The sequence below is a fragment of the Magallana gigas genome, chromosome 6 (genome assembly GCF_963853765.1).
Source record: "Magallana gigas chromosome 6, xbMagGiga1.1, whole genome shotgun sequence".
NCBI lineage: Eukaryota > Metazoa > Mollusca > Bivalvia > Ostreida > Ostreidae > Magallana > Magallana gigas.
The window spans coordinates 38,538,899-38,562,217 of record NC_088858.1 but is presented as its reverse complement, the minus strand read 5'-3'; the positions used below and the strand labels follow the sequence as shown (position 1 = coordinate 38,562,217).

General features: G+C 33.4%; 2 protein-coding genes across 2 annotated transcripts; one reads left to right on the top strand and one right to left on the bottom strand.

The window, feature by feature from the left end:
- The first annotated feature begins 530 nt into the window (after positions 1-530).
- Positions 531-2,470, top strand: LOC105340408 (tRNA (adenine(58)-N(1))-methyltransferase catalytic subunit TRMT61A). The gene is made up of 3 exons (XM_011446434.4): positions 531-888; positions 1,618-1,884; positions 1,989-2,470. Exons 1-3 carry the CDS (start codon positions 564-566, stop codon positions 2,426-2,428), a joined length of 1,032 nt encoding a protein of 343 aa, XP_011444736.2. The 5' UTR covers positions 531-563; the 3' UTR covers positions 2,429-2,470.
- A 614-nt stretch (positions 2,471-3,084) lies between these two features.
- Positions 3,085-21,369, bottom strand: LOC117688939 (leucine-rich repeat-containing protein 1-like). Its single transcript, XM_066086474.1, has 13 exons — positions 21,269-21,369; positions 17,745-17,822; positions 17,279-17,535; positions 17,075-17,133; positions 16,013-16,165; positions 12,990-13,155; positions 7,029-7,098; positions 6,171-6,282; positions 5,830-5,884; positions 5,237-5,397; positions 4,646-4,767; positions 4,107-4,256; positions 3,085-4,005 (listed from the first exon to the last, which is right to left on the bottom strand). The coding sequence occupies exons 3-13, from the start codon at positions 17,531-17,533 to the stop codon at positions 3,857-3,859; spliced, it is 1,452 nt and encodes a 483-aa protein (XP_065942546.1). The 5' UTR covers positions 17,534-17,535; positions 17,745-17,822; positions 21,269-21,369; the 3' UTR covers positions 3,085-3,856.
- Positions 21,370-23,319: the final 1,950 nt, after the last annotated feature.

Here is a 23,319-nt window from a genome sequence, read left to right as displayed (position 1 = left end):
TTTTGTTTACAATAACTCTACAGAGGATCTTACTAGTTTTCTCATTTCAATTACAAAGATATATACTGAAATAATTTTATTGTTTTGGACCTTCGGCTTTTATTTTTCCAAATTTCCCTAAATTATGGCTCTTTATTGGGGTGGCCTCCTCGTGGCAAGAGCTGGAAAACGTTATTAAATAGACAAGTTAATCATAATTCATTTTTAACTTGTCTGAATAACGGCTAACAACCCCATGAAATGACTAAACAAGTAATAGAATTAGTATTGAGGATTTTATTATAATTGTTTTCCGCTTAAATCGCCATTTGGGTCTTTATTTTTCTTAATAACGGCTAACAACCCCATGACATGACTAAAACAAGTAATAATATTCGTAATAAGGATTTATTATAATTTTTTTCCACTTTAATCGCCATTTGGGTCGCCATTTGGGTCCATTTGGGTCGCCATTTGGGTCCATTTGGGTTCATTTGGGTCCATTTGGGTTCATTTGGGTCCATTTGGGTAAATCGACGCACCCCTGATTCTCCATATACTACTTCCGGTGTTGAATTTCCAGCATGAGTTTGGCAAAGTACCACGATAAAGTCAAAGAAAATGACACTGTCATACTCTATCTTGGATATGATAACATGCATGCTATAAAAATCAAAAAAGGGTCTGTTTTCCAGACAAGATATGGGGCCCTGAGACACAACGACATCATAGGAACGACATACGGAAGCCGAGTTCATTGCCCAAAGGGATATCTTTATATCTTGTACCCAACCCCAGAGTTGTGGACATCAAATTTGCCTCATAGAACTCAGATTCTGTACACAACGGATATAAGTGTGGTGTCTTTTCAGCTTGATCTGAAACCTGGAGCAGTTGTTGTAGAATCAGGTATTTTTTTATTTGATTGCCGTTGTCTTTGTAGAACATGACAAACAGTGCATGATAATTCATGTATACTGGTGTCTCATAATATCGCGCTACTTATTTTTTTCCCCCAAAAAATATATACCAAGTTATCATTTTCACATTTCATTAGTGCTGTTTAAAAAAGCTTGTATAATTAGACTAGCTTTTCTGAGGAACATCAATTTCCCAACTTACTTAGTTTATTTTGTGTGCTATTTTTAAAGCACAAGTCTTATAACCTTCAAAATTAGAGAGTTCCATTGTATCGCGGCATTGGAAATTTGGTAGCCTGGTTTAGTTATAACGGACAGTTTTTATTTTTTTTTTAAATGAAATACGATTCTTCATGAAAGCAAAGTTACTTAAACTGGTTAGGGAATGAAATATAAATTCTATTATGCTTTCTATTTAGTTTTTTTTCATCAGATACATTGTGGACTTTTGAACTTGCTTTCTCTCCGGAAAAATTTTTATTGTGAGAAAAATTTTATTTGCCGATATATTTGACAACCTTCTTTGCACTCATCCTGAAGTTGGTGCATGAACTCCTTGTGGAAAATCACGGAAAAAAACTGGAATCCTACTTTTTGGAACATACCGCGATACAACGGAACCCGCGATATAATGAGAAGAGAGTATATAGCAAAGTATTGCCATTATTATCATTTCATGTCAAGTTCTAAAGTTTTACTTCACTACTTTTTTTTTCAGGCACGGGGAGTGCATCTTTGTCACATTCTATAATTAGATCTATTTTGCCTGATGGACATCTTTATACATTCGAGTTTCACAAAGAACGTGCTCAGAAAGCAGAAGAAGAATTTAAGGACCATAGCCTTTCAGACTATGTAACAGTTACACACAAAGATGTGTGCCAGTTTGGGTTTGATTTAGAGGATGTTGCTGATGCTGTGTTTTTAGATTTACCAGTTCCATGGGATGCTATACCCAGTGCAAAGAAAGCATTGAAAAAGCAAGGTTAGTTAAACTCATTACTGATATACCAAGAAGCCATTTATGGCTAGGCAGTTTAGATGAATTTTATAAATGTACAATGCTTAAAGTGTGTTCATACTTTGTAGGAGGAAGAATCTGCTCTTTTTCTCCCTGTATTGAACAAGTCCAAAAGTCCTGCGCATGTTTTGCTGAATTAGGATTTGAAGAGATCTCAACCAAAGAGTGTCTTGTCAGGAATTTCGATGTGAGAACTATCAATTTGCCAAATCCAGAGTTTTTTTCTAGAGACAAAACAAAATCACAACCTCAAAAGAAAGGCAGTAGATTTGACAGAGATGACATGGATGCATACAGTGAAGAGACTGCTGAAAACTCTGCACAGTGTGATATTGTTGAGTCAAGTGACACAAAAGAAAACACGACATCTGAGGTGTTGGATACACCAGCATGGGACTATATTGGCAGGAAAACAGCTGCCAACTTCTCATTCAAAGCTGGGATATCATTGGGAAGAATGCCCGGTCATACAGGATATTTGACTTTTGCAACCCTTTATCCTTTGTAGCGATGTCTTCATTAAAATCCAAATAAAGATCTACGACTAGAAGCAGTTTGTTGTTTTAGTTCTAGCTGTTTGGAACATCAAAACCACTTATTCCATAAATAGGAACTAAATTAGTTTAAGTACATATACCGGTATTTAAAGTGAAGAAAAATGTTAAAACTACACAGAAACCATAGCTTTTTTCTTCACATGGAGTTACTGCTATTAAAAATCATTAGATTCTTTTCTTGTGCCAAAGAGAATAGTTAACCACATTGACCGTGCTTTATTGTTCCAGCAAAGCAGAAATAACAAGCATATCTCTCTATAGGAAGTTTTCATTTACAAGCAAGTTTGAAGTTTTCAAATGTGTTATTTATTTTCTCTTAGCCTTAGGTCTTGAATCAAAATTAAACCATTTGTAAAGAACACCAAAGGGAGAGAAACAATCCATGAATTTAGTGAAAGTTTTCCCACAGGTTAAAGCTGTTTAAACAACATTAATCATATATTTATCAAGTTTTTATCAGCTTTGTGTAAATACCAGTATGTAGTACGTGAGTCAACAATATCACTCTGATAGTTTCGTACCATATTACAGAAGACTTTAACCATACCAATATGTTTTATTGGTCAAAACCAAGCTTGATGGGGAAAAAGCAAAATCTATAACTACATTGTATACTTCAACATTTTTTATTACATTTCACAACACAGCGATGCAATACAATATATAAAAAATTGATAGAAATAAAATTGTATACATGTATATTAGAATAAAATAAATTGAGCACAGCTTTAGCCAAGCGAGTTGCAAACTCTCAGTGAAAGTGATAATTGTGTGCATTAGCTATAAAATGGACTCCTCTCATCATTTACTATGTTCAACATACCAGAGGATGAATTCTTAAATATAATTGGTAAAATTTTGGACATATTGAATACTTTACTGTGAATATGGTGAATACTTTCTCATGCTTGTGTCTGCAATGCTTCTAGTATCCAATTGGATGAATAAATAAAATTATATAAAAGACTACATAATATATAAGGGTAGTGAATAGTTAAGTGTAATGGCAATGCCTAAAACAGTCTCAAGAGGTTAGTCTATTAACTAGTACATGTATATTTTAAAAGAAAATACAATTGTTGCCTTCAGTAAAGCTAAATATGACTAGATTATGGTAAAGATAAAAAAAAGAAATATGTCTTATCAATATCTTGTCTACCAAAATTGATAAAAACCTTATTGCTCAAGTACAATTAATAACTTGAGCAGACATATGTATTTCTACATAAAAATACTAGTGTCATGCAAAGCAATCATCAATGTTATAATACTTGTAAGAATTAACAGAAAGGTGCATCAAAAGGAAAGAAAAACCTCTTGAAAACAAATCACAAATGTTGCTATATGACTAGATTTGTAGAGACGATGAAATGATTAGTTTAACATGAACATGACGAACAGGCTGGGCATGTAATGGACACAACAGGAATGTTGACACTGGACAACTGGTGGAATGTCAACGACATTTGGAAAGTCACAAAACATGGCTTGTAGCAAGTCACACAATACTTTCTCTTTGTGATCATTTCTGCAAATAGAAAACAAATTAGACACCACATCGCAAAGTCTATTCATTACTGAAGAAAACTCCGCAAATTAAAAAGTGATAAGATTTGATAAGATTATCACCTTGTAATGATTGTGGCAAGTCCTCTAACTTGTCATGTGGATTGTTGTGAACAATGGCCCTTGCACTCAACTCCAGCAAGGGAGGAATTTTACAGACCATGGGAACACATTTTATGGAATGTTGACTTGATATAAAGTCATTATCTGAAACTGTAAAATCAAAATGCATTAAGAATTATGCATTCAACGTGTAATTCTGTTTCTTCATGATGATGCCAGACTTACATGTATTTTCATAATTCTCTGTCTCTCCTTTAACAAAGAACAAGTTAAACAACTTGAAATGCCTATCCCACCTCTCTCTCTCTCTCTCTCTCTCTCTCTCTCTCTCTCTCTCTCTCTCTCTCTCTCTCTCTCTCTCTCTCCTTTTCTGTTTTTATGCATCTCTCTGTCTATCTGTCTTTCTTTCACCTTTTTTCTATCCGAGAGAGTAACACATGTATAAAATATGATTCTCTGTGCCATGTATCCAAATACAAATTCTCTCTCTCTCTCTCTCTCTCTCTCTCTCTCTCTCTCCACAATCAATCACCACCTACCATTACAGTCTTGGATGGTACTCAGGAGGAGGGTGGATGGGATGTACCATAGATTGTTCCCCGACAGATTCAGCCTGGTCAGTTCTCTAAGCTGACCAAAGTGTGCTGGTAAATCAGTGATTCTGTTGAAAATAAAAACCATTATCCTATATAATAAAAGTACCTGTAAATTGACTTGTCAATTATTTTTTAAGAACATTTATACGTTATAAAATTTTTGACTATTTAAAATCATGTATATGTACCAAGACCTCTGCATGTTTAATAAGTTTCAAAATCTTTGAAAGAGTTTTTCCTGTTGGCTGCCATATTCTGCAAACCTTATTTGAATAATCAAACAAAATAAAATTTGATTTTCAAGATGTAAGCATTTATACCCAAACCAAAGCCAAATAATTTTCACTGACAGGTGTTATTTAAGAAATACTTCAAATATATGACTAATGTCATAAAGCCCCCAAACACTATAGTCCTTAGTTCCTCACTAATGATTCCTCTCAGTTTAATAAGACTAAAGAATAATCATAAAATTTATTATTTTTGTGATTATGATGAAAAAATGTTTGTAGACCATTTGTAAAACTATTTCACCTATTATGGGAGATGTCAACTTTTCGGAGAGCACAACAGGAACCCAGCTCTCTTGGAATGGCCGACAGCTGACAGTGTGACAAATTCAGATCCTCCAAATCCAGCAAGTTACTGACAGCTCCTGACAAACTGTCAATCTTATTCTTCTCAAATTTCAAGACCTATGAATGATTTCTATGCTCTTTATTCATTGTAATCTAAGAGAGGAGCAACACTTGTAAAAGTGTTTTAAAAAATGGACCATTTACATGAAAAAAAATCCTGTAAAGAATGTTCTAAATACTGCAAGCTGAAGTGATTTATCTCATTGGCACAGTATTCTGAACAGATGTAATATATAATAAAATGAAAGTTACAATGTGATGTGAACAGCATTTTAACCTTTGTTGAAAATAAATTACGTAATACCAGGTAGATGTAAGGGTATAACCTTTTAATTTGATGACAATTTTCTCAGCTTTATATGTTAAAAGTAATTTTCATTAGTGTGTATATATATATATATATATATATATATATATATATATATATATATATAAAATCCTGAATTGGTAATTCAAGTTGAATTATCTGACTCTGTGAAGTTAACCTACTTTTAAATTCTTCAATTTGTATAAACTGGCTGGCATGTGCTGTATTGAATTTGACCTGCAATAAAAAATAAACATTTGGGTTTCATAAGAATAAAACAAAAATACATAAAAAGTGATCTTAAATTCTACATGTATAAGTCAATTCAACCACTACAATTTAACAGTTCTTTATCCTACTTGTAAAACAGCATTTGCAGAGTTGAATCTAAATGGGTTTAACTAATTAAAATTATAGACAACAAACACACTACTCTCCCATAAATTTCCTGACAAATTCTAAAGAATCATTATTCATAATCATTTATAAATCGTGTTGACAGTTCTTACATCTGAACACCTACCCTGATTTCAGACATGTTAAGTTTAACAGACTCCCGATTCCAGCAGGCAGTGACTGTAGTTTGTTTTTTCGAACATCAAGTTGAACAAGGTTAGACAAACTTGTTAATGATTCTGCAACCAGAAACTCCATTTTTAGTGGATGAGAAATGTACCTTACACCAGCTATTATCTCATTTGTTTGGATCAGAACCATTTTAACAAGGCCTTGGACTTTTATTAGGACTAACTATCTATTTCTTGCTTCAAAACAAGTTAAAATGATGCTGATTTCAAGCGAAATAAACACCGATTGGTAGTCTTAGCTCAAAAGCCAGACAAATATTGTTGATTTCAAAGAGCCATGGCTGAATGGCCAGCAATGAAACAGACAGGCCTATGTCACAATGCTGTTTGACACAACTACCCAGTCAAAGCTCTTGTTAAAATGGTTTTTAAACATCATAAAACACCTACAGTAGAATTATTCATTCCTCGATCTTTCCATCTAAGGGAAAGAGAAATGAATATGCTATGTGTTTTAAATGATGGAATTAAACAGAGATTCATGAAGTAAACACAACAAATATATGTGGAATCATTTAATTTCATGGGTCCAATTCTGGTGGATTGTGGGTTTTTTGCTTATTCATGGGAATGTAATTTCGTGGATGTCTCAGCTTTCAGTTTCAGTAGGAAAACTAAATCTTCTAGAAATTAGTTTTTGTCGATGATGTAAATTCATAGGTGAGGACTACCCATAAATACCACACAAATTGAGCCACCACTAATTCTAATGATTCCACAGTACATGTATTACATGTACCATTGAAATTAATTTCAAGCATTTAAAACAAAGAAGTTGAGCAGTAACAACTCACCTGGCAAATATTTTATGAAATTATTAGACAACTTCAACACTCGTAAGTTGATTAAAGAACCAATACTGTCCTGTTAAAATAAAGATTACATAGGTACTTCTTTATATTAAATTGATACAGCACTGAAATTCATTTAACAAGAGGCCCATGGGCCACACCGCTCACCTGAACAGCAGTTCCTTGTAACATTACATTCTGTAGCATATGCTTTTTCTATTTTAAACGTGGAACCCCTTTCTGGGGACCCAGTATTGGTCCGAGGTTTATGGTTGGCTTGAACAACATATATACAAGGGTCAATCAAAAAATACGAAGACAATGTGGCTGTCTATCATATATTTTTCAAGAAAGTCATACTTAACAGATTAATCTGTGCACCAACACCTATGTTATTAACATGCGAAGTTTTAGTCCATTTGATGAGACGGTATGTTTGTTACCCTTTTTTAAAAACAACATGTTTTGTCACCACGGCGCACGGTAACGTTCAAAACATGACGTTAAGATTAAACATGCACAGTTTAAAGATATATCCATCTTTATATCACGCTTAGTCTCTTTTGCCTTTCTCCTTACAATCTAAAATTGCACTGAACCACTCAACATCTTATTTGCACACATTTGTTCGAGAATCATTAGTTAGTTCTTCAAAGTTTTCATTTTCTAACCGTGTATCTATTAGTTTACAGTAAGGATTACCCTGAACGTTGGTTGAGGTTAATTATTTTTTGACCAAATATTTACAGATTTTCTACTCTCTTTCAGATTGTTTTATATTCAAAATACAATTACCACACCCACAAAATTTATTACAGTGAAACACAAACTTGCAAATAATTGTTGATTTATTTTTTGCACCATTGAGCATTTTCACAGCTTGTGTCGGCTTTTATCTCGGTTAAATTCATTTTGTTTGTACCTGTCGTTGCGCCGTGACGTCCGGCGACGTTGATGTTTTTAGTCAATTCTAAAGAGGACTATATGTCTTTAGATACTAATATCTGTTCGACAAAACAATATATCCCGTCATTATTTGGAACATAGAATACCAAGACAAAACTTAATTTGAGGTTTAAATATTTTTTGGTTTTAAGCCTAATTTATAGAGATATTACTTTCAACATTATATGGTTTATTGTTGACATAACACAAATTTTGACCGTGCGCCGTGACCTCATTTTTGCAGGATTAGATTCTAAATAATTCTTAGAAATAAAGGAATTTGTTAACTTTTCTTCTTGCAAATTGTTTGAAACTATTGCTAAATTATGTCTACTAAATTTAGTAATGATATGACGTTAAGTAACACAGCCTTGACAAAAGTCTTTGTATTTTTTGATTGACCCTCGTAATAACATAGGAATGAAAATGTGTAGCACTGCGGTGGGACCGCACGTACACAGCCTGAAAAACTGAACGTAGAAGAGTTCCACTTCAAGAGGAATAACTTTCAGACTGTACAGAACATCAAGAAAGATAACTCTTGGTTCCACTACATTAGAGTTTATACAATTTGAGGATCCTTGCATAGTAATCTCACAAACTGTAGCATTATATTTCTCGAGAAAAACCTTTTAAAAACATTTTTAATATATCTTTCTATGTTAAACTTTGAACCCCTCTTGGGGCCACAGTAGTCCAGTGCTAAAGCTTTAATTATTTGGAATCTACATTATTTAAGGATGCTTGCATAGTAATCTCACAAGCTGAAGCATTATAGTTCCCTAGAAAAAGATTTTTCAACATTTTCCCTCTATATTTCTATGCTAAACTTTGAACACCTCTTGGGGTCCCAGTATAAGATTGAGGTCACGGCTTTTATAATTTCGAATCTACACTATTTGAGGATGCTTGCATAGTTATCTGACACATTGATGCATTGTAGTTCTCGAGAAGAAGATTTTTAAACATTTTCCATATATACTTCTACATTTAACTTTAAACCCATCTTGGGTCCCCAGTATTAGTCCAGGGGTCACTATTTTAAAACTGTTGAACCTTCATTATCCAAGGTTGTATGCATGATAGTAATCTCACAAATTGAAGCATTGTAGTTCTCGAGAAGAAGATTTTTTAACATGTTATCTTTATATTTCTATACTAAACTTTGACCCCCTCTTGGGGCCCCAGTATTGGTCCAGGGGGTCACAATTTTACCAATAAGGAATCTACATAAGCCAAGGATGCATGCATAGAAATTCCACAAACTATAACATTGTAGTTCATGAGAAGAAAATTTTTAAATGTTTCCTTTATGTTTTTTAAAATGTTTAAATTTTGAACCCCTCTTGGTGCCCCATCAATTGTCCGGGAGTTATGATTTTTACAAATTAGAATCTACATTATTTAAGGATGTACATGTATGCATAGTAATATCCCAAACAGTTGCATTATAGTTCTTGAGAAGAAGATTTTAAAACATTTTCCTATATATGTTAAAATCTAAACCCCTCCTGGGGGCCCACTATTTGTTCAGGGGTTACGATTTTTACAATTTAGAATCTTCACTATATATACAACCTTTTGTGTAAATATTGGCATTTTTGGTGCAGTAGTTCTTGAGAAGAAAATGTTTAAACATTTTTCATATGTAGTTCTATGTTAACTCTTTACCCCTTAATGCCACCTTTTGACGCATAGGCCATATCCTTAACACTCTACCCTGGGCTACCCTTAGACTGTTTTCAGATGAACTGAAAACAGCTGGTGTGTGTTTTTGAATAGACTTATTACAGGGTTTAGCAAATCAAACACATAGAAAGTTATATATCAATGGATTTGTAATAAATTAAAAAATTAATATTCATTGAAAAAAAATTTTTTTAAGTCACTAATAAAGCAATACAGGTGCTAACAGGTATATGAAAATAAAACTGAGTGTTCTACATTAAAGCTTCATTAAGAATAATTTCACAACAGATACTTGATAAATATATTTAAAACTGTATATATTACAAATAATTATTTAATAATTTTTATAGAAAGATTCCATTATCATCATGGAATTCGTTTTTTGATAGTAAATAATTAAATGTACCTGTGGCTGACTTTTCAATTCATGTCTATCGTTCTCAGACTTATATTTACGTTTTTTTTTCAATAAACATGATAAATGGTGTAAGAGGATTTGATAAATCTAGCATGTTAACTAAATAAGTGTGTTGACTTTTCAAAAAATACAAATTTACCGGTATATTCGTGTATTTAGGGGTTGCAGGTAATGCACACCTTGTGTTCCGTTTTCTGTAACTACACAGATTTTTCCACAAAATTTTGCATGAATTTGACATCTGGCTTTCATCTTTCAATCTCACTACCAATAAATTTAGAAAATTCTGCCTCTTAACTTGATTATAAACAAAAAGTGAAAACATGTGCGATGTCCGCATCGTAGTCCGCCATCTTTGTTTATTGTAGTAATGCATCACGCCACCATACACAGGTAAATCACGTGATATCTTTATTTAGAATGAGTGAACAACCATCCGTATACATGGCCAGGTGTTTACCAGTCAATGTTTATAATAAACAACAGGTGTTGAGGGGTCTAATTAAGAGCTGTGTATAGGGTGCGTCAAAAGTCGTCATTAAGGATATGGCCAGGGTCGTCAAAACGCGTCATTAAGGGTTAAAGGATAGACACCTCTAAGGGGAAAAGAGTTAAACTTTGAACCCCGCCTGGGGCTGCAGTTTTGGTCCGAGGGTCACGATTTCAACAATTTAGAATCTTCATTATACCTATCAAAGGCCGGAACGCCCACAAAGGCTTCGAGCTGACATTTTCTTTAAAATAGGTATCATTAATTTAAATTTCTGTACCAAAAGTCGTATATCAAATAATATCAGACTAAAAATATTTTGTGTAACTATATTCATACATATTATAGTATTTATTGCCAAGCAGACAACATACAAATACACATAAAACATGGGTTCATCAACAAGATTTCACAATAGCCCTCGCCGTGCACTGGGACACATCCGTCCTCGACCAGGGACCCCGCGAGATAGAGATCCGTGCACGCGCTGTCTGAGTTAGGTCGTACGTACAATAAGTCCATTTATACCACAATATGCAACTATATTTTTATATGCAATTTTAACATCACCATGTGATTGTATACTCAGTATATTTCCTTAAAAAATACGTAGTGATGCATTTGTAATACAATGAATCATAACTCATCATGGTAACAAAAATCGAAGAAATTTCAAACTTCAAAAATAAATTATCTTCTTTCTGCTTTAAACACTCTTTGAGCAAATTTTACGGGTTCATCATTTGTATACGAGGGAAACACATTAACAGTGTTTCCCTAATTATAATAAAACATACTTTTTAAAAAATTATATTCCGGTGTGAAACAAGATTATCTATGGTATGGTTGTTTATAAATAAATCCACACCACGTGCGTTGATCTGCCGTATCTATAATGCTCATCCAAACTAGCTGCAATATTGCAACAAAATCACAAGATAAATTTATCGCTTACATTTATTTTGGAGACCGTGCCAGATAACAAATCAATTTACATATTAATTTTTATTTTTATCGGGCACGGTATCCAAATTAAATGTAAGCGATACCGGTAAACTAAAATTAATATTTAGTGAATTTTTACACCTTATCGTATTCATCCGTCATTTCTTGATAAAACAACCTCATATACTTATGCAGTGAGTTGTCAATAATCAGGGAGACACAGTTGGGTTTTTTGTACACAATTTTGTTGAATAAATGGAACAAAAGTCATGAAAACATTTTTCCTATGTATTTCTATGTTAAACTTTAAACCACGCCTGGGGCCCCAGTTTTGTTCGGGGGTCACGATTTTTACAATTTAGAATCTTCACTATATATACAAGCTTTTGTGTAAAAATTGGCATTTCTGGTGCAGTGGTTCTTGAGAAGAAGATTTTTTAAACATTTTCCTATGTAGTTCTATGTTAAACTTTGAACCCCGCCTGGGGCCCCAGTTTTGATCTGAGGGTCACGATTTTTACAATTTAAAATCTTCACTATATATATACAAGCTTTTGTGTAAAAATTGGCATTTCTGGTTTAGTGGTTCTTGAGAAGAAGATTTTTAAAGACACGCACCCTATACTCACTGTTTCGCAATTATCTCCCTTTTGAAAAGGGCTGTGTCCTTTATTTTAACAATTTATAATCCCCTTTCCATAAGGATGCTTTGTATTAAATTTAGTTAAATTTGGCCCAGTGGTTTTTGAGAAGAAGTCGAAAATGTGAAAAGTTTACAGACGGACAGACAGACAGACGGACAGACGACAGACAACGGGTGATCAGAAAAGCTCACTTGAACCTTCGGTTCAGGTGAGCTAAAAACTGTCAATGAACACATAATATTGTTTTTTCATGTAATTTGCAGTCACTTGATGTTGAACTGATGTTATCAATAACTAGATATTACTCACTGGTACTGAACATATATAATTGGGTACTAGCAGTTACTTACAGGTATTTACCTGATGTTATTTGTAACTACCTGTTACTGAGCTGATGTTGTTTGTAACTTAAACTGATGTTATTTGTAATTAAGTAAATGTTATGGTAACTACAAGCTGCTTACGGATATTGAGCTAATGTTATCTGTAACTGTCTGTTGTTAAGCTGATAATTTTGATAACTAGCATTTATTTAGCTAATAGCAGTTATTTACAGGTATTGAGCTGATGTTCTTTGTATCTGTCTGTTATTTAGCTGATGTTAATGGTACAATGAAACTACCGGTATGACCTATTTACAGATATTGAGCTAGTGTTAGTTATTTGTAACAAGCAGTCTCTTACACATATAGAGCTGATGTTATTTGTAACCGTTATTTAGCTGATGTTATTTGTAACTGTTATTTAGCTGATTTTATTTGTAACTGTTATTTAGCTGATGTTCTTTGTAACTGTTATTTAGCTGATAATATTTGTAACTGGCAGCTACTTACAGGTATTGAGCTAATGTTATTGTTATTTAGCAGTAGCTCCTTCAGCCCCAGTAGACATCCGATCTCTACAGGAATGTGACACAGGTTGTTGTGGGACAGGTTCAGTAGCGTCAGCTGGGGCCCGATGTAACCCATTCTCTGGGGGCACTCTGTGATGTCATTGTTGCTGAAAAAGCAAGACCTTTTAACTACAGTGGAATCATTTGAACTCCTGGTGGCTCAATTTTCGTGGTATTCGTGAGTAGCCCTCTCCCACAAATTTACATTCTCAATAAAAGCAAAATTTGAAAGATTTGGTTACTAACTGAAAACCAACGAATCCACAAAATTACATACCCATAAATAAGCAAAAAACCTACAGTCCACAGAATTGACCCCCACAAATTTAAATGATTTCACAGTACTTGATGTTATGAACCTGGTAGTTTAACTGGTTAAATTCAAAATTAAATATTGATAAAAAAAATCACATAATTATTGAAACACTATGAAAAAGTAACATGTATATCTTGTAACTTTAACATTGTTTACAAAACACCACGAACATCTAAAAGCTAAAATTGTAACACAAAGTCATAATGTTTTTGTTTATTTTATGTTAAGTTTTCTGCAATTCTAAATTACCTCACCTTTGCAACATTGCAACATTTTCAGACAGCCATTTCAACATTCTACTTAGTGCCAAAGAACTTATATCTTAATAATTTGTTACAAAACAGCAGAATTCAGTACTTATGTTAAATATGAAACCTTCAGTATACAGTTATATTTTGCTTGAAAATAACTCTGTTCTTAAAAGTAAGACGCAATCATTGAATTCCTTATCAAATGCATTTTTATAGACTTCAAGATACTATAGCTAATTGGTAGTCATACTGAAAACTGTATAAAATCATGTCCTAAAAGTCAACAGATGCATGAACAGTTCCCAACACCAATGTAACAGTAATTTTGAAGAGTTATCACTCTTTTCTTTAAACAATTGTGAATGGACAGAAAATTGTTTAAGTGTGTGACTCCATGTTGTAACTCAAGAATAGTGAACCAAAGGAATGAAACAGAGAGACCAGTCTGACACTCATTCCAAATATAACAGCCATATCCTTGCCAATCTGGTCTGCTGTTAAGCCCTCCCTATAGGCAATACCCGGTCTTCAACCTTCTACAAAATGCATGTCTATGATCTATATCCTAGTATTTGCTTTTACCCTAACATATCTGGATACAATATCACAATATGGTACATTAAAAATTTTAAAGATGGTTCTTAATTTAAAGTGTTCAGTGTATATTACATCTTATCTTGAAAAATTGCAAAGCAAAATGAATATCTTTTTTTTTTAGTCACTGGTCACATAAGTCTCTATTAAAGATAACAAGCATTCTGAGAGTATTGCATAGTCCCCTACCCGTTTGTATCATTCTATGGAAGCTTCTAAGCATACATTTATTTCAAAACTATTTTAAACGGGATGCTATGCTTTAATCAGAGATAAAAGAACAGAGGAAATTCAAACTACATAGTTGATATAGAAATTAAATAAAAAATGGGTAAAACAATACTCTTTATTTTATCTTCTGTAATTTCGCCAAGTCCATTAAGTATTTGCTGGTAGAAATTTGTGAAAACAATGCACTGTTATGCAGAATATCATTCCTTACCGTCTTCTGTACCCCGAGTCAACAGACCAACCTGATAACAAACCCGATTGTAATAATACAGAAAACCCTGTCGATTAAATTTACAACACAATGCTTGACACTATCTTACAGAACTTTTTTGTTTGTTAGAAACAATAAAAGGAATGGTACAAGTAATGCACGATATTATTACTGACTACATACTTTCCTCGTTTCTTCAATACACATTAAACCCCAACATGAAAAAATTGGAATATAAAAAATTAATTTTCTCAAAAATATGTAAATAAGACGCTACAAAACTTTAAACTTGATCTATAGGTTGACATTTGAAGCTGTTCAGCAAATTTCATATTATTCCTCTAACGCATAAAGAAAAAAAGTGTTGAAAACTGAAGTGGGACAGACAAACGGACGGATGGACAGATGGACTGACGGATGCAGAGGAAAGTCCCCTCCGGTGAAACCAGTAGGGGACTAATAAATTACTTGTTTCAGAGGAACTGTAACTAAATCAATGAGGGTTTAAGTAGTGTATTGCTCAATAAGTCCAAGAAATGAGTCTGTACCAGCAGGAGTCAGTCTTTATTTCTTGGTTAACCCTCAAGACATTCAGCTTCCATGGTTGGGTGTAAATTGATCTACCTGGTATATTGTGTTATGTAGGACAAACTGACACTCAGTCTTTCAGTATATTTTATAAGTAAAACTGATGAAGCAGACTTTAAGCATCCACAAGTTGCTGTAAATCAATCTCTATAGGTACATGTACTGGTATGCATTGTATCAGCTACACTGACATTCAATCTTGTACACGAATAATGAAGCAGACATTCGACATCCACAAGAGGCTGTAAATTGAACTATAACTGTATAAGCCACATTGACATTCAATCTTGATGTCCTGCATTTTATATGCACAGGTAAAACTGATGAAGCAGTCATTTGAGCAGTATTCACAAATGCTGTTTTTTGATCTGTTTTGTTATAAAAGCCACAATGACATTTAGTCTTGCAATATGTTACAAGAGTGACTCAGATGAAGCGGTCTTTCAGCAGCAACAAAGGCTGTTATCTGATCTATATTATTATCATATAAGCTACATTAAATTCAGTCTTGCAGTGTATTACAAGGAAACTCTCATGAAGCAGACATTCAGCATTCCCAAGAGGCTGTAGATTGATCTATCCATATTGTTGTATTTAAGCCCTGTGACATTCAATCTTGTAAGCAAAATTTCATAAGTAATACTGAGAAAGCAGACAGTGACCGTAAGTTGATTAATATTGCTACATATGACTGTATTTGATCTATATTGTTGTATAAGCCACAATGACATTATTATTGCAGTGTATTTCATTAGTAACAGCTGACATCTCACCTTAGATTGATCTCTGTTACACCATTTCTGGGTATTCTGTAAGGTCTTCGCCGTTTCTCGGCCGCTTGATGAGTGGTACACGATGAGGGGGCCAGGCAGCAAATCTTACAGGTCACAAATCTACAGGTGTAGTCAGCTATGTACTCCCCACACCTACATCACAAAAAAGAGCATCTCTCAAGGTCATATCAAAAATCATTCTTCAAGCATCATTTAAAACTTGTAGTAACAATTTTCAAAAGAATTATGAATTTTAATTGAATTTTACACAATTATGACACCCCTTGCAGAGCATATTTCTTATGTAGAACATGTATTTATTTTTATTCAAGAGAGAGTTATCTTTCTTATTAGACAGACGATCTTTCTTATTAGACAGACAATGTACCTTAAACAATGAAAAATATGCAAAAGTTTAACTGAAATGAATAGCAAGAGATTCTTAGATTACATAATCCTTCAAAATGTATCTATGTTTGTTTTTACCACCTTCAAGATTTTACATTAGTGTACTGTTAACAAATTGGGTCAAAACATTATATCGTATGCTGAGTCAACTAAAATTTCAGTTTTTACTTCTATCCAACCTTAGTCAGCTCCAAGCGGTGTCAAGTACCAATCATTATAAAGCAATGAGGGGAGTGCACATATTTTTCTATTTATCGATCTGCTCCAGCAGACACCTCAATCATTACAAGGTTTTGACCCCCTCACAAAAATAACTGCACATATAATCAATGAGCCTGAATCTGATGTATGACAGGGTGCTCGTTATTGTGCAGCCAGGGGCAAATGTTTCTAATTAAAGTACTGATGTAAGGGGGTGCAGGTATGAAATATAAACAAAGCCTCACTCATTGATCTAGAGGTTGTGTTAGAGAGATGGCTGGTTTACAACACTAACAAACAATACACTGCAGTATGCTAACGAGATGATGATGTGGGAGGAACAATGAAAAATCTCTTAATTAATGAAGTCAGTATGGAGATTTCATGGCCAACAATTGATTTTAAGGTGGTAGTGATGATGATGATGATGATGATGATGATGATCCCACTTACTTAATGCAAGGAACTTCAATGTCATCTTCCAAAGCAGTATCATCTTCAGAACTTGTTGACTTTTAAGGTAGTAACAAAAAAATAAACATTGCATCAAATAATATGACAAATGACTTAAGATACACCTGAAACCTTGCATTGCAATTAAAATGAAATACTCCTGGACAGACTTTAAACAACAGTGAACCAATCAATCATTCTTACATTGGTGGGAGATTTCCTCCTTTTGGACTTGCTCCAAGCAAAGTTTGATGTTCTATTGGAAGGTCTTTTATCTTTGGTTGATTTACACGAAGCAGAAGAGGAGCCCAAAGTCAGCAAGTGACAGATAGCCCACACAATGGAGCAGCAGAGAGAGCTAGCAATGGCTACCGCAATCGTGGTGGACTGTACATCATCATGGAAGAAAATAAAGTCTCGGACAACCACTGTGATATACTGGTAAAAATAGCCACTCATACCTGCAAAACATGCAGATCCCAACACAGTAAACAGGGATCAATAATCCTTTCACGGCAATAAAGAAGAAACACTGTTTAATGCTGTAACGCAACAGAAATAAAATTGTTTTCTGCAATTCAATTAATTTCCCGTTGTATCATAGAAGGGCATGATCTCTGTTCACATACTTAGCTTCAGGTACAAATATGTGGAAAGAGAGAAAACTTACCTGGAATGATGTAACCTGATCAATACACATTCTAATTTCTCTACCTCTCTCGTTCATCTAGAGCTGTGGCTGATGACACTAGAAATAAACACAGACTGATACACATTGCTGTTAATGATTCATTTTTTTTTTTTTTTTACATTTTAACATTATACTTATATTATTATACAAAATGTTATAAAAATGACTGACAAAATGCAATAACTTAAGATTTCCTTATTTAAGAAAAGGAAGTTTATGTTTCATTTCACTCAATTCATAGAAATGCATCATATACAGATATACTGTTTTAGATTTCCTTTCTATAAACATTGATTGGAAGAAAATATATCATTGAAGAAATGTATCACTGACAAGTTTTATTGTTGAATGTTAGACGATAATCAAATCTACATGCATGCTTTGTGTCGCACAGCAACCAAAAGCATCAATATTGGAAGAAATCATATCACATCTTATATAATTTATGCCAATATTCTGCAGCCAATGATTTCACAATGTCATCAAGAGGGTAAAGTCTTCATGCCTTTAGTGTATTAAACAAGCTTATTTTTAAAGTTCATCTATGAAAATAAGTGCAAGATCAAATTACACAACTGAAAATAAACTTTTTTTCTCAGAAGATTTTAAAACTACCAATCATATCTTATAATGCAAAATCTGCCTGTCATTTGACACCAATCAAGAGAAAATCAATTGATCCGACCTAACCACTGTTACAACTTTCTAAACACAACATTTGATCGATTCCTTTTCTCTCTCCAATTAAGCATTTAATCTTTAAACACAACTGGTCATAAGATATTAATCACCTAAAGTCATTCAAAACGTTACACAAGTGGATTTGTTTCACACTTTGTGTCAGAGTACATGCCATGGGTGTATTGTAGTCTCCATGACATATCAAAGAATGCTCTAAGAATAAAGCAGCCTTATTAGTGCCAAAATCTTACGTTTCAATCCTCTAAATACAGCAACAGTTAATGGTTTTAAAAAATCGCGTGTGTCATTTCTATATTAACTACCTGGTATCCACTACTTGTTTGCACAGCAAAAAGAAGGGAAATGAACATTTCTATATAATATTTGATGAAATGAAACACATTAATTTTCATTTCTCTTCAATCATGCCAACAATTGTTCACCATGGCAACAAAGGCAAAGGTCCCTTTTGTAGGTGGACACTTTGTCCTGGTAAACATACTATTGATCCTGATGTTCAAAACACAATTTATAACACTGAAAATAAACTTAGTTAAACACACACCCCATACAAATGACTTCCCACTTGATATTACATGTACATGTATGTCTCTTTATAATTAGATGTTTTTCAACTGGTGGTGTAACAATTCACAAAGTAAAAGTTACACTAGACAAGGCAACCGTAAATAATTAGTGTATACCTGGTCCCTTGTCTGATTCTAACTTACATAAGCTTATATATCTTTGAATAAAAACAATTTCTTAAAGCATGGAAAGCCATTAAAATTGGAAATTTATATACTCCACATATATTATCAGTAAAACCTGAATCCAAACGCTTTAAACTGCTTTCAATCCCTGCATGAACAGAAAATAGGTGTGTTGTTTTTCAATATATTGAATGACTCTGTTCCTTTTACAAACATTAAATGCAAAAGATTAATAATTCTCTATCATATTAACAAGCAAGTGAAATCAATCTCCATCTGAAGTTCTGTCTGAATGAATCTAGTCGACGACAATCAATCCTTATCAAGATGAAATGGAGAGTGTCTGAGGCAGAGGATTACAGTAATGGGGTTTAATTCAGTAATTCAAACTTACGTAATTCATCTAAATGTACATATGCAAAGTTTACCAGACATTTTCAGTGGGCCATGATCATGATTATATCATGAAGCATAACAATCAAACACCAAAATTAATTAAAAATATACCTCTTAAATAAAAATTGCATTTCCCTTATTTTTCAACCTAATCTATAAATCCACCTCTCTGATGAGATAAACACCATGGTACCTCTCCCTTCTGTTAATATCAATTTTTACAAACTCTAATTGGATGTCTTACTAATTCTTTAAACTGAGGTAGACCTGAATGTCAAGTTGACCTCATTAACCACAGGTGCAAGGTCAATGTCAATAATATCTGGGTCAAGTCCCTAGGGCAAACTAGAAATATACATGTACATGCATGGTAATAAAGGTCTGATTTCTTTCTGTAACACTTGCAAAAATTAAAACATTTTTATGTACCTTAATTTACACAATTCAACTTTCTTTTTTCATAAGATTGATTTTTGACATATGGCAAATTTTTAATAAAAAATATATATAGTAAATGGGTAAATGCCATGTTGGTGATGATGTGACCTTGACTTTAGTCAAATGACCTCAGCCTATGTCAGGGCTCACAATATGGACATCCCTCTCTGTCCAGTATAACAAACCAGACACACACGTTGGACTACTTGACAATAAGGCATAATGATTTCAAGCCCAACACCCAATACTTCCTTTGTAGGGCATATATAATGTAATAAAGATTGAGGGATAAGTCTGAACAAACCAGAATGGCATTCTTATTTGGACCCACTGTTTTCTCTACTACAAGCTGGGCCACATGACACTGGTTTCATACAAGTCTAAACATTGCATGTGTATATTCCTTAATGATGATCATCAATAAGAATCAATTCCATAGCATATGCAAAAAATGAGGTGTACATGCATGCAGAGTTAGTACCGGGTAATCTGAGATTCTCTCTCGGATTAGCAGAGTTAGGTGCCCTGTGTTAATATACAACACGTCAATTTTATCGCAGAAACAAGTGCCTGTGTTCCAGGAGCACAGCAAGTTATGACATACAAAATGTATTTCTTACAACAACGAAAATCTGTTAGAACAGATCAGGATTTTATCCAAGTCCTTAAATTGATTTCTTGATTACTTTAGCAACTGAGTGTAGCACATATCTAACACCATGCAAGATTAAACCATTCTGACCTGGGACCACCATAATCATCAATGACTTGAATAACAGCAAATTACGGTATGGGGCTTTATTCTTGTCTTCAAATAAGTGGTACATCTATGCTGTAACAAGCTCAAGAAGTAAAGGGCGCATTTACTGTACATGAGTATTTACCTGTTTACTTGTAATTCTTATACATTATTCTCTTTTGTGAAGTGGACAGGCATAGCCTACATCCACAGAAGTGGATGCATGTAGGCTATGCCTGTCCACTTCTCAAAAGAGAATACTTACGATATACATGTATATGCATTTACAGACAAGATACATATTTTAATCTTACGAAGAGAATGAAGCATTTCTATAAAGAATAATCAATGTTTGCACTTGAGCTTGTAATCTAAACATTGACTAAGAGCAGTCATAAAACAGAAACACTTCAAACAGTTTGTCAATATTCCAGTTGAATTCTCTCTACTGACAAACAAGCTAGAACAATACAGATGCTTGTTATGATTTTGAAATATACATTGACGTTTTGATATATTCTATGATTGATAAATACCTTTAAATCATCTTAGTTATTGTTATCAAGGAAATAATGTAAACAGACGACGGTTCCTGATGAAATTAAAAAAATATTGGATTCACTATTCTGTGTAGTTCGAACCCGATCGGAAAGAATACGGCGTTTGGGCTGTAATTATTAAAGTGGCAAAATAAAACAATTTTTAGAAAATCACGGGACCCCATAAGAAAACAATATTAAAGTTGTAAAAATAATATAAATATCGAATGCAATTTCGTTAAATTGGTTTAGAGTCAATTTCGGATGCTCTAAAACTCCGGCCACAAAAAAAAAACAACAAAAAAACCCAAGCAAACAAACACAAAAACCCCCCAAAAACAAAAACACCCCCCCCCCCCCCCAAAAAAAAAAATTAAGTGGTTATCTTCATTTCAAAAATTAACTTTGAGGTACTTAATATGATAAGAAATTCATCCAAATGAACAGACGCACAGAATGATAAAATGAATTAATATCCTTCATGAGCAAAGAAACTTTGAAATCATATAGATAAGATTTTAATCAAAATGTATTCCTGGTTTTTTTTTTTTTTTAAACTTATGAAGAAACATGTCTTCTTAACTTCTGTTTAAACCCTTTTCTTTAGCAATACTTCTCATCTGAAATTATTCAAAAGAGTGACCTAATTAACCTTCCGTCGAGGCTGTTTATTCGATAAATTAATGTATATTTAGCTCGTCTTATATTTGAACGACAAACATAAATTACATCGAAAACATTATAGTTGCCACGGATCAAATGAAAACCGATCTCTTCATATATCTATTTACTGATGGAATCATTGATAGAAGCCAACAGAATGATTTATTCCATACTTGTGGCACAGCAATGAAAAAAAAAATATTTCCACCGAAACCCTATCCTCAAGTTCAGAAGAATTATGCAATTCACAAAATATCCATGTCGACTTTTTATTTTTTCCACCCTTTTTTCTTTCACCCTATGCCGATAAAAAGCCTGAGTGTTCATTTCAGCGTTACATATAATACAAAGTTTAGTTAAATTCCAATGATCTCTAGCAGTTATCTTTGTCACTTGGTGTTGGTGAGTTCGAGCTGTAAATTTATAGCTAGGATCGCAGCCATTAATTATTTTTCTAGCGCATGTAACTGTCAGTCTGAATCGGGATGCATTTCACCTGCAGTGATTTAGCATCGCTGGGGAAATTCCATTAATACGCTTCAGATTTTATTAAGTTATTGAGGTTAACAAGATTGGGTTTCGTTAGTTATGGTACCTTTTTTCAAGAGAGAAATGTATAGCTTGCTAATGCAGTTAATGCAGTTTAAAAGTGCAAAATATTGCATATAATTTTGAAAAATACAGTAACTCAATTTGATTACTATAGTTAAAAAGGAATCTGTTTAATAGTAACTAATTTGAAAGAACTCACCCAACCCAAGCTATTTCTAGATTTACATGGTAAAATTACACATAACAGTTAAAAAAAAATCATATTCAAGCGCGCTGGTTTCTAATGATTAAGAATCTTAAAGACTCCGTGAAAACTTTACAGATAATATTTTCGCGACGTTTTTTTTCACCAAGTCCTGAAAGGGCATGCATTTATATGCCTTACATATTTGAATCTGATTTTAAGATTAGGTTATGTTGTAATTAAACCTCATTTACTGGTATCGAAAATGATGTATATCATATAGTTACAAAAAATATATACAAACTTCGCTCATGCGTAAAATCAGATCGAAGTTGTGAATACTGTACAGAGAGAGAGAGAGAGAGAGAGAGAGAGAGAGAGAGAGAGAGAGAGAGAGAGAGAGAGAGAGCAATTCAAATTAATTATAAAATTCAAAATGAATTGTATAGCCTTTTAATGTATTATAAAACAAAATTATCACAAAGCGTCAAACATATCACATGTTATGCATATAAAATAGCCACGAGATATATCATTTATGAATTTTGTTGGTTCACACTGGAGTGACCACATTTTTGGGTTGTTTTGTGATTTTGACTGCTTTTCTGTTGTTTGTCAAAATTCAAAACATCTGATTAACTTCAAGTCT